Raw genomic sequence first — 10,384 nt, forward strand, 5'->3', positions numbered from 1 at the left:
AGTAAGCACTGTAGCACCTTTGACTCCATCCAACCACCTTTGACCACAGAAAGCAGACGAATACACTGAAGAACATCACTATATTAATCTCCTGAGTTTGATATTGTTTAAAATACAGATTTTTTCAGATCTGACCTTAAATCTATCTGTTACGTACCTGAGAACATTAAAACCCATGAGGCACTTTGACACTGGGGAAATCCCCAGTGTTTACACTGCACATTTTTCTCTGCTCAACTTATTGTTTACCAACTGACTGCTGCCCTTCACTTGAGGGGTTTCTGTACAGGCAGTCCCCGGGTTACATGGATCCAACTTACATCGGATCCCTACTTACAAATGGGGTGAGGCAACCCCGTACTAGCTGCTTCCCCCCCAGCAGACGAGGGAGATACGAAGCTAGCGCCTCCCCCCCCCCCAGCAGACCAGGGAGACGCGGAGCGGCTTTTCTCAGCAGACACCTCAGCTTGAGAATAAAGGACTGAGGGAAGTGAGGTGTGGGAGAATAAAACTGAGCTCTGGAGAAATGTTTGGCTAGAGTTTCCCCTACAATATGTACCAGTTCCAACTTACATACAAATTCAACTTAAGAACAAACCTACAGTCCCTATCCTGTACATAACCCGGGGACTGCCTGTAGTTCCCATCACATTGGGTGTATTGTATAAGATAATGTGAGTGTTTGTCCTAAAGTATCATTAGCACACAGACATTTACCTCCCCCCCCCCCCCCATCTGTTCTGAAATTGGATGTCCTTTTCATGTGTGTTCATTTTTTTAATTGTATTCTTTGGTATATATGGTTGTGACAATTTTCTTCCACTATTTGATCTGAGGAAGTGGGTCTGGCCCACGAAAGCTCATCACCTAATAAACCATCTTGTTAGTCTTTAAAGTGCTACGTAGTCCTGTTTTTTGTTTCACTCACACTATAAATGCACAATATTATTACACTATACTCCTTTGAAGCTATAACGGGCTGCTTTAATTGGACATCTCCAAGAAAACAGATTTAGGCTACTTATGACTATCTGAGAAGCAGGGCTTGACAAACCACAGCAAAATCTACTCACCAGCCCCGCACTGCACATGCGCCAGACCCACATTGCGCATGTGCATGCCACTGGTGAACGGGGCAACCAGCTGAAATCTACTCGCCAGGTCCATTCCATCAACTAATGGAATAATTAACTGCCAATTAACATCCCTACTTATGACTATTGCTTAATTGGGAAAGTAAGAGTTAAACTAAATGTTAAAATAGATGTGAAATGTTAAGCACTGATCTCTAACATACAAGTTGTCAAATGAAGAGTGAGGGAAAGATTTTCCTGCAGACTGGGAAGACCAATAAAAGAGTAAAATGCAGGACAATGTAGCACTTTAAAGACTAACAAGAAGGTAGAGTCCAACACCATCTGGTGGAAATATGCAAAAATTACCTTCAAGAATCTTTACAAAAGTTGAGGAATGAAGAGGTAGGAATAACAAGTGTTTTAAAATCAAATTAGGCTACTTTGGCAACTTCGCAAATATCACCTGAAATGCCATTTAGCAGGTAGCATAGACCTAGTTCAGTAATTTTACAATTGTGCTAGGTAGTCCTGTTTTAACGTGGGTTATGTGACAGGTAACTCCAGTTACACAAGGGGATCAGAAAAGCAACAAGAGCAGATAGAAAAAAATCCATTTTTTGTTTTCTGAAAAGAGCACATGAAGAAACAGACACCGCACCCCATCGAGATCAGAAGTGCACCTTAAAAGATGCATTAAAAAGATGTGAGCAACAAGACCCTCAGTCTCACCACACCACTTTCAATTTTCCCAAGTAAAACTCCCATACTCTGTCCAAGACTGTATGGACTGTTTCTCCCTCCGAAGTCCCATCCTTTCACCAGCCACCCTTGGATCCAAATGAACAAGAGATGTATTTCCAGTACGGGCCCAACAGGTTTTCAAACACAAGCAGAATTTTAATACACAGTAAATGCCAGAGGGGAGCCGCCCTCTACAGCAGGGTTCAAAAACATGTTGGCTAAGAGCAAACGAACATGGTCCACACTATCTATTTTATCCTGGCGTGCACAGGACCCAAACCTGCTTGGGGAGAGACCCACATGGCAAACTCAGCCAAAGGTTCCCCAAAGCCTCCTAGCCCATTGGAGACCAGCCCCCCCACAGCCCTGGATCCCTGCAGAGCCCCCCCACTTCCGTAGTCCTCCCTGGCCCATCCCAGCCTGCCCCAACACCCCACAGCCCTGTGTCCCTGCAGAGCCCCCCACTTGCGCAGCCCCCCTGCTCCGTGACCCACCCCAGCCTCCCCCTATTCCCTGCCCCCCAAGCCCCGGGTCCCTGCAGAGCCCCCCCACTTCCATAGCCCCCTGCTCCCCGACCAACCCCAGCCCCCCCCAACAGCTCTGGGTCCCTGCAGAGCCCCCCCACTTCCATAGCCCCCCTGCTCCCCGACCAACCCCAGCCCCCCCTCCAACAGCCATGGGTCCCTGCAGAGCCCCCCCACTTCCATAGCCCCCCTGCTCCCCGACCAACCCCGGCCCCGCCTCCAACAGCCCTGGGTCCCTGCAGAGCCCCCCCACTTCCATAGCCCCCCTGCTCCCCGACCAACCCCAGCCCCCCCCCAACAGCCCTGGGTCCCTGCAGAGCCCCCCCACTTCCATAGCCCCCCTGCTCCCCGACCAACCCCAGCCCCCCCCCCAACAGCCCTGGGTCCCTGCAGAGCCCCCCCACTTCCATAGCCCCCCTGCTCCCCGACCAACCCCGGCCCCGCCTCCAACAGCCCTGGGTCCCTGCAGAGCCCCCCCACTTCCATAGCCCCCTGCTCCCCGACCAACCCCAGCCCCCCTCCAACAGCTCTGGGTCCCTGCAGAGCCCCCCCACTTCCATAGCCCCCCTGCTCCCCGACCAACCCCAGCCCCCCCCCAACAGCCCTGGGTCCCTGCAGAGCCCCCCCACTTCCATAGCCCCCCTGCTCCCCGACCAACCCCAGCCCCCCCCCAACAGCCCTGGGTCCCTGCAGAGCCCCCCCACTTCCATAGCCCCCCTGCTCCCCGACCAACCCCAGCCCCCCCCCAACAGCCCTGGGTCCCTGCAGAGCCCCCCCACTTCCATAGCCCCCCTGCTCCCCGACCAACCCCGGCCCCGCCTCCAACAGCCCTGGGTCCCTGCAGAGCCCCCCCACTTCCATAGCCCCCCTGCTCCCCGACCAACCCCGGCCCCCCCCCCAACAGCCCTGGGTCCCTGCAGAGCCCCCCCAGTTCCATAGCCCCCCTACTCCCCGACCAACCCCAACCCCCCCCAACAGCCCTGGGTCCCTGCAGAGCCCCCCCACTTCCATAGCCCCCCTGCTCCCCGACCAACCCCGGCCCCCCCCAACAGCTCTGGGTCCCTGCAGAGCCCCCCCACTTCCATAGCCCCCTGCTCCCCGACCAACCCCGGCCCCCCCCAACAGCTCTGGGTCCCTGCAGAGCCCCCCCACTTCCATAGCCCCCCTGCTCCCCGACCAACTCCGGCCCCCCCAACAGCTCTGGGTCCCTGCAGAGCCCCCCCACTTCCATAGCCCCCCTGCTCCCCGACCAACCCCAGCCCCCCCCCCAACAGCCCTGGGTCCCTGCAGAGCCCCCCCACTTCCATAGCCCCCCTGCTCCCCGACCAACCCCAGCCCCCCCCCAACAGCCCTGGGTCCCTGCAGAGCCCCCCCACTTCCATAGCCCCCCTGCTCCCCGACCAACCCCAGCCCCCCAACAGCTCTGGGTCCCTGAAGAGCCCCCCACTTCCATAGCCCCCTGCTCCCCGACCAACCCCAGCCCCCCAACAGCCCTGGGTCCCTGCAGAGCCCCCCCACTTCCATAGCCCCCCTGCTCCCCGACCAACCCCAGCCCCCCCCAACAGCCCTGGGTCCCTGCAGAGCCCCCCCACTTCCATAGCCCCCTGCTCCCCAACCAACCCCAACCCCCCCAACAGCCCTGGGTCCCTGCAGAGCCCCCCCACTTCCATAGCCCCCCTGCTCCCCGACCAACCCCAGCCCCCCCCCCCCAACAGCCCTGGGTCCCTGCAGAGCCCCCCCACTTCCATAGCCCCCCTGCTCCCCGACCAACCCCAGCCCCCCCCAACAGCCCTGGGTCCCTGCAGAGCCCCCCCACTTCCATAGCCCCCCTGCTCCCCGACCAACCCCAGCCCCCCCAACAGCCCTGGGTCCCTGCAGAGCCCCCCCACTTCCATAGCCCCCCTGCTCCCCGACCAACCCCGGCCCCGCCTCCAACAGCTCTGGGTCCCTGCACAGCCCCCACTTCCATAGCCCCCTGCTCCCCGACCAACCCCGGCCCCCCCCAACAGCTCTGGGTCCCTGCAGAGCCCCCCAACTTCCATAGCCCCCCTGCTCCCCGACCAACCCCGGCCCCCCCCCAACAGCCCTGGGTCCCTGCAGAGCCCCCCCACTTCCATAGCCCCCTGCTCCCCGACCAACCCCAGCCCCCCCCAACAGCTCTGGGTCCCTGCAGAGCCCCCCCACTTCCATAGCCCCCCTGCTCCCCGACCAACCCCAGCCCCCCCCAACAGCCCTGGGTCCCTGCAGAGCCCCCCCACTTCCATAGCCCCCCTGCTCCCCGACCAACCCCAGCCCCCCCCAACAGCCCTGGGTCCCTGCAGAGCCCCCCCACTTCCATAGCCCCCTGCTCCCCGACCAACCCCAGCCCCCCCCCCCCAACAGCCCTGGGTCCCTGCAGAGCCCCCCCACTTCCATAGCCCCCTGCTCCCCGACCAACCCCGGCCCCCCCAACAGCTCTGGGTCCCTGCAGAGCCCCCCCACTTCCATAGCCCCCCTGCTCCCCGACCAACCCCGGCCCCCCCCAACAGCTCTGGGTCCCTGCAGAGCCCCCCCACTTCCATAGCCCCCTGCTCCCCGACCAACCCCGGCCCCCCCCCCCAACAGCCCTGGGTCCCTGCAGAGCCCCCCCACTTCCATAGCCCCCCTGCTCCCCGACCAACCCCAGCCCCCCCCAACAGCTCTGGGTCCCTGCAGAGCCCCCCCACTTCCATAGCCCCCTGCTCCCCGACCAACCCCGGCCCCCCCCCAACAGCTCTGGGTCCCTGCAGAGCCCCCCCCACTTCCATAGCCCCCCTGCTCCCCGACCAACCCCAGCCCCCCCCAACAGCTCTGGGTCCCTGCAGAGCCCCCCCACTTCCATAGCCCCCCTGCTCCCCGACCAACCCCAGCCCCCCCCAACAGCCCTGGGTCCCTGCAGAGCCCCCCCACTTCCATAGCCCCCTGCTCCCCGACCAACCCCGGCCCCCCCCCCAACAGCCCTGGGTCCCTGCAGAGCCCCCCCACTTCCATAGCCCCCTGCTCCCCGACCAACCCCAGCCCCCCCCAACAGCCCTGGGTCCCTGCAGAGCCCCCCCACTTCCATAGCCCCCCTGCTCCCCGACCAACCCCGGCCCCCCCCCAACAGCCCTGGGTCCCTGCAGAGCCCCCCCACTTCCATAGCCCCCTGCTCCCCGACCAACCCCGGCCCCCCCAACAGCCCTGGGTCCCTGCAGAGCCCCCCCACTTCCATAGCCCCCTGCTCCCCGACCAACCCCAGCCCCCCCCAACAGCCCTGGGTCCCTGCAGAGCCCCCCCACTTCCATAGCCCCCCTGCTCCCCGACCAACCCCGGCCCCCCCCAACAGCTCTGGGTCCCTGCAGAGCCCCCCACTTCCATAGCCCCCTGCTCCCCGACCAACCCCAGCCCCCCAACAGCCCTGGGTCCCTGCAGAGCCCCCCACTTCCATAGCCCCCCGCTCCCCGACCAACCCCAGCCCCCCCCAACAGCTCTGGGTCCCTGCAGAGCCCCCCCCCACTTCCATAGCCCCCTGCTCCCCGACCAACCCCAGCCCCCCCCAACAGCCCTGGGTCCCTGCAGAGCCCCCCCACTTCCATAGCCCCCTGCTCCCCGACCAACCCCAGCCCCCCCCCAACAGCCCTGGGTCCCTGCAGAGCCCCCCCACTTCCATAGCCCCCCTGCTCCCCGACCAACCCCGGCCCCCCCAACAGCCCTGGGTCCCTGCAGAGCCCCCCCACTTCCATAGCCCCCCTGCTCCCCGACCAACCCCAGCCCCCCCCAACAGCCCTGGGTCCCTGCAGAGCCCCCCCACTTCCATAGCCCCCTGCTCCCCGACCAACCCCAGCCCCCCCCAACAGCTCTGGGTCCCTGCAGAGCCCCCCCACTTCCATAGCCCCCTGCTCCCCGACCAACCCCGGCCCCCCCCCAACAGCCCTGGGTCCCTGCAGAGCCCCCCAACTTCCATAGCCCCCTGCTCCCCGACCAACCCCGCCCCCCCCAACAGCCCTGGGTCCCTGCACAGCCCCCACTTCCATAGCCCCCTGCTCCCCGACCAACCCCAGCCCCCCCCAACAGCCCTGGGTCCCTGCAGAGCCCCCCCACTTCCATAGCCCCCCTGCTCCCCGACCAACCCCAGCCCCCCCCCCAACAGCCCTGGGTCCCTGCAGAGCCCCTCCACTTCCATAGCCCCCCTGCTCCCCGACCAACCCCAGCCCCCCCCAACAGCCCTGGGTCCCTGCAGAGCCCCCCCACTTCCATAGCCCCCCTGCTCCCCGACCAACCCCAGCCCCCCCCCAACAGCTCTGGGTCCCTGCAGAGCCCCCCCACTTCCATAGCCCCCCTGCTCCCCGACCAACCCCAGCCCCCCCCAACAGCCCTGGGTCCCTGCAGAGCCCCCCCACTTCCATAGCCCCCCTGCTCCCCGACCAACCCCGGCCCCCCCCCAACAGCCCTGGGTCCCTGCAGAGCCCCCCCACTTCCATAGCCCCCGCTCCCCGACCAACCCCAGCCCCCCCCAACAGCCCTGGGTCCCTGCAGAGCCCCCCCACTTCCATAGCCCCCTGCTCCCCGACCAACCCCAGCCCCCCCCAACAGCTCTGGGTCCCTGCAGAGCCCCCGACTTCCATAGCCCCCCTGCTCCCCGACCAACCCCAGCCCCCCCCCCCAACAGCTCTGGGTCCCTGCAGAGCCCCCCCACTTCCATAGCCCCCGCTCCCCGACCAACCCCAGCCCCCCAACAGCCCTGGGTCCCTGCAGAGCCCCCCCACTTCCATAGCCCCCCTGCTCCCCGACCAACCCCAGCCCCCCCCAACAGCTCTGGGTCCCTGCAGAGCCCCCGACTTCCATAGCCCCCCTGCTCCCCGACCAACCCCAGCCCCCCCCCAACAGCTCTGGGTCCCTGCAGAGCCCCCCCACTTCCATAGCCCCCTGCTCCCCGACCAACCCCAGCCCCCCAACAGCTCTGGGTCCCTGCAGAGCCCCCCCACTTCCATAGCCCCCTGCTCCCCGACCAACCCGAGCCCCCCCAACAGCTCTGGGTCCCTGCAGAGCCCCCCCACTTCCATAGCCCCCCTGCTCCCCGACCAACCCCAGCCCCCCCCCCAACAGCCCTGGGTCCCTGCAGAGCCCCCCCACTTCCATAGCCCCCCTGCTCCCCGACCAACCCCAGCCCCCCCCAACAGCCCTGGGTCCCTGCAGAGCCCCCCCACTTCCATAGCCCCCTGCTCCCCGACCAACCCCAGCCCCCCCCAACAGCCCTGGGTCCCTGCAGAGCCCCCCCACTTCCATAGCCCCCCTGCTCCCCGACCAACCCCAGCCCCCCAACAGCCCTGGGTCCCTGCAGAGCCCCCCCACTTCCATAGCCCCCTGCTCCCCGACCAACCCCAGCCCCCCCCCCAACAGCTCTGGGTCCCTGCAGAGCCCCCCCACTTCCATAGCCCCCTGCTCCCCGACCAACCCCAGCCCCCCCCCCCCCAACAGCCCTGGGTCCCTGCAGAGCCCCCCCACTTCCATAGCCCCCTGCTCCCCGACCAACCCCGGCCCCCCCCCTCCAACAACTCTGGGTCCCTGCAGAGCCCCCCCACTTCCATAGCCCCCCTGCTCCCCGACCAACCCCGGCCCCCCCAACAGCCCTGGGTCCCTGCAGAGCCCCCCCACTTCCATAGCCCCCTGCTCCCCGACCAACCCCGGCCCCCCCAACAGCCCTGGGTCCCTGCAGAGCCCCCCCACTTCCATAGCCCCCCTGCTCCCCGACCAACCCCGGCCCCCCCAACAGCCCTGGGTCCCTGCAGAGCCCCCCCACTTCCATAGCCCCCCTGCTCCCCGACCAACCCCAGCCCCCCCCAACAGCTCTGGGTCCCTGCAGAGCCCCCCCACTTCCATAGCCCCCTGCTCCCCGACCAACCCCAGCCCCCCCCAACAGCCCTGGGTCCCTGCAGAGCCCCCCCACTTCCATAGCCCCCCTGCTCCCCGACCAACCCCAGCCCCCCCTCCAACAGCCCTGGGTCCCTGCAGAGCCCCCCCACTTCCATAGCCCCCCTGCTCCCCGACCAACCCCGGCCCCCCCCCAACAGCCCTGGGTCCCTGCAGAGCCCCCCCACTTCCATAGCCCCCCTGCTCCCCGACCAACCCCAGCCCCCCCCAACAGCTCTGGGTCCCTGCAGAGCCCCCCCACTTCCATAGCCCCCTGCTCCCCAACCAACCCCAGCCCCCCCTCCAACAGCCCTGGGTCCCTGCAGAGCCCCCCCACTTCCATAGCCCCCCTGCTCCCCGACCAACCCCAGCCCCCCCCCAACAGCCCTGGGTCCCTGCAGAGCCCCCACGTCCATAGCCCCCCTGCTCCCCAACCAACCCCAGCCCCCCCCAACAGCCCTGGGTCCCTGCAGAGCCCCCCCACTTCCATAGCCCCCCTGCTCCCCGACCAACCCCAGCCCCCCCCAACAGCTCTGGGTCCCTGCAGAGCCCCCCCACTTCCATAGCCCCCTGCTCCCCAACCAACCCCGGCCCCCCCAACAGCCCTGGGTCCCTGCAGAGCCCCCCCACTTCCATAGCCCCCTGCTCCCCGACCAACCCCGGCCCCCCCAACAGCCCTGGGTCCCTGCAGAGCCCCCCCACTTCCATAGCCCCCTGCTCCCCAACCAACCCCGGCCCCCCCCCAACAGCTCTGGGTCCCTGCAGAGCCCCCAACTTCCATAGCCCCCTGCTCCCCGACCAACCCCAGCCCCCCCCCCCAACAGCCCTGGGTCCCTGCAGAGCCCCCCCACTTCCATAGCCCCCTGCTCCCCGACCAACCCCGGCCCCCCTCCAACAACTCTGGGTCCCTGCAGAGCCCCCCCCACTTCCATAGCCCCCCTGCTCCCCGACCAACCCCGGCCCCCCCCAACAGCCCTGGGTCCCTGCAGAGCCCCCCCACTTCCATAGCCCCCTGCTCCCCGACCAACCCCGGCCCCCCCCAACAGCCCTGGGTCCCTGCAGAGCCCCCCCACTTCCATAGCCCCCCTGCTCCCCGACCAACCCCGGCCCCCCCAACAGCCCTGGGTCCCTGCAGAGCCCCCCCACTTCCATAGCCCCCTGCTCCCCGACCAACCCCAGCCCCCCCCAACAGCTCTGGGTCCCTGCAGAGCCCCCCCACTTCCATAGCCCCCTGCTCCCCGACCAACCCCAGCCCCCCCCAACAGCCCTGGGTCCCTGCAGAGCCCCCCCACTTCCATAGCCCCCCTGCTCCCCGACCAACCCCAGCCCCCCCTCCAACAGCCCTGGGTCCCTGCAGAGCCCCCCCACTTCCATAGCCCCCCTGCTCCCCGACCAACCCCAGCCCCCCCCCAACAGCCCTGGGTCCCTGCAGAGCCCCCCCACTTCCATAGCCCCCCTGCTCCCCGACCAACCCCAGCCCCCCCCAACAGCCCTGGGTCCCTGCAGAGCCCCCCCACTTCCATAGCCCCCCTGCTCCCCGACCAACCCCAGCCCCCCCCAACAGCCCTGGGTCCCTGCAGAGCCCCCCCACTTCCATAGCCCCCCTGCTCCCCGACCAACCCCAGCCCCCCAACAGCCCTGGGTCCCTGCAGAGCCCCCCACTTCCATAGCCCCCCTGCTCCCCAACCAACCCCGGCCCCCCCAACAGCCCTGGGTCCCTGCAGAGCCCCCCCCCCGCGCGGGCGAGCCCCTCACCTCCGTGGCCCCCAGGCGGGCCCGCACCTCGCGCAGCAGGAAGGGCTCCAGGCCGCGGCCGGCGGTGCAGAAATAGCGGAGCCCGGCCCGGCCCGGGGCCTCCGATCCGCCCGCCATCGCGTGCCGCCCGCCAGGCCCCGCCCCCTCAGCCTCCCGCCCCCGGCCCCGCCCACTACTGACCGCCCCCGGCTCCGCCCCCTCAGCCTCCCGCCCCCGGCCCCGCCCACTACTGACCGCCCCCGGCCCCGCCCACTACTGACCGCCCCCGGCCCCGCCCACTACTGACCGCCCCCGGCCCCGGCCCCGCCCCCTCAGCCTCCCGCCCCCGGCCCCGCCCACTACTGACCGCCCCCGGCCCCGGCCCCGCTTCCGTGTGAGCGA

At 66.8% G+C, this 10,384-nt stretch overlaps 1 protein-coding gene across 2 annotated transcripts in view; it reads right to left on the reverse strand.

The window, feature by feature from the left end:
- The window catches only part of THUMPD2 (THUMP domain 2 tRNA and snRNA guanosine methyltransferase), a 31,777-nt gene extending 21,617 nt beyond the window's left edge, over window positions 1-10,160 (reverse strand). For both annotated transcript variants that reach the window (XM_075914838.2, XM_075914836.2), the window contains exon 1: window positions 10,004-10,160. In XM_075914838.2, coding sequence (XP_075770953.2) covers window positions 10,004-10,120 — 117 coding nt within the window. In that variant the 5' untranslated portion in view covers window positions 10,121-10,160. The remainder of the gene's footprint in view (window positions 1-10,003) is intronic.
- Between the last annotated feature and the right edge of the window lie 224 nt (window positions 10,161-10,384).

This window comes from Pelodiscus sinensis, chromosome 30 (genome assembly GCF_052426305.1).
Source record: "Pelodiscus sinensis isolate ZL-2025 chromosome 30, ASM5242630v1, whole genome shotgun sequence".
In the NCBI taxonomy this organism is placed as follows: Eukaryota; Metazoa; Chordata; order Testudines; family Trionychidae; genus Pelodiscus; species Pelodiscus sinensis.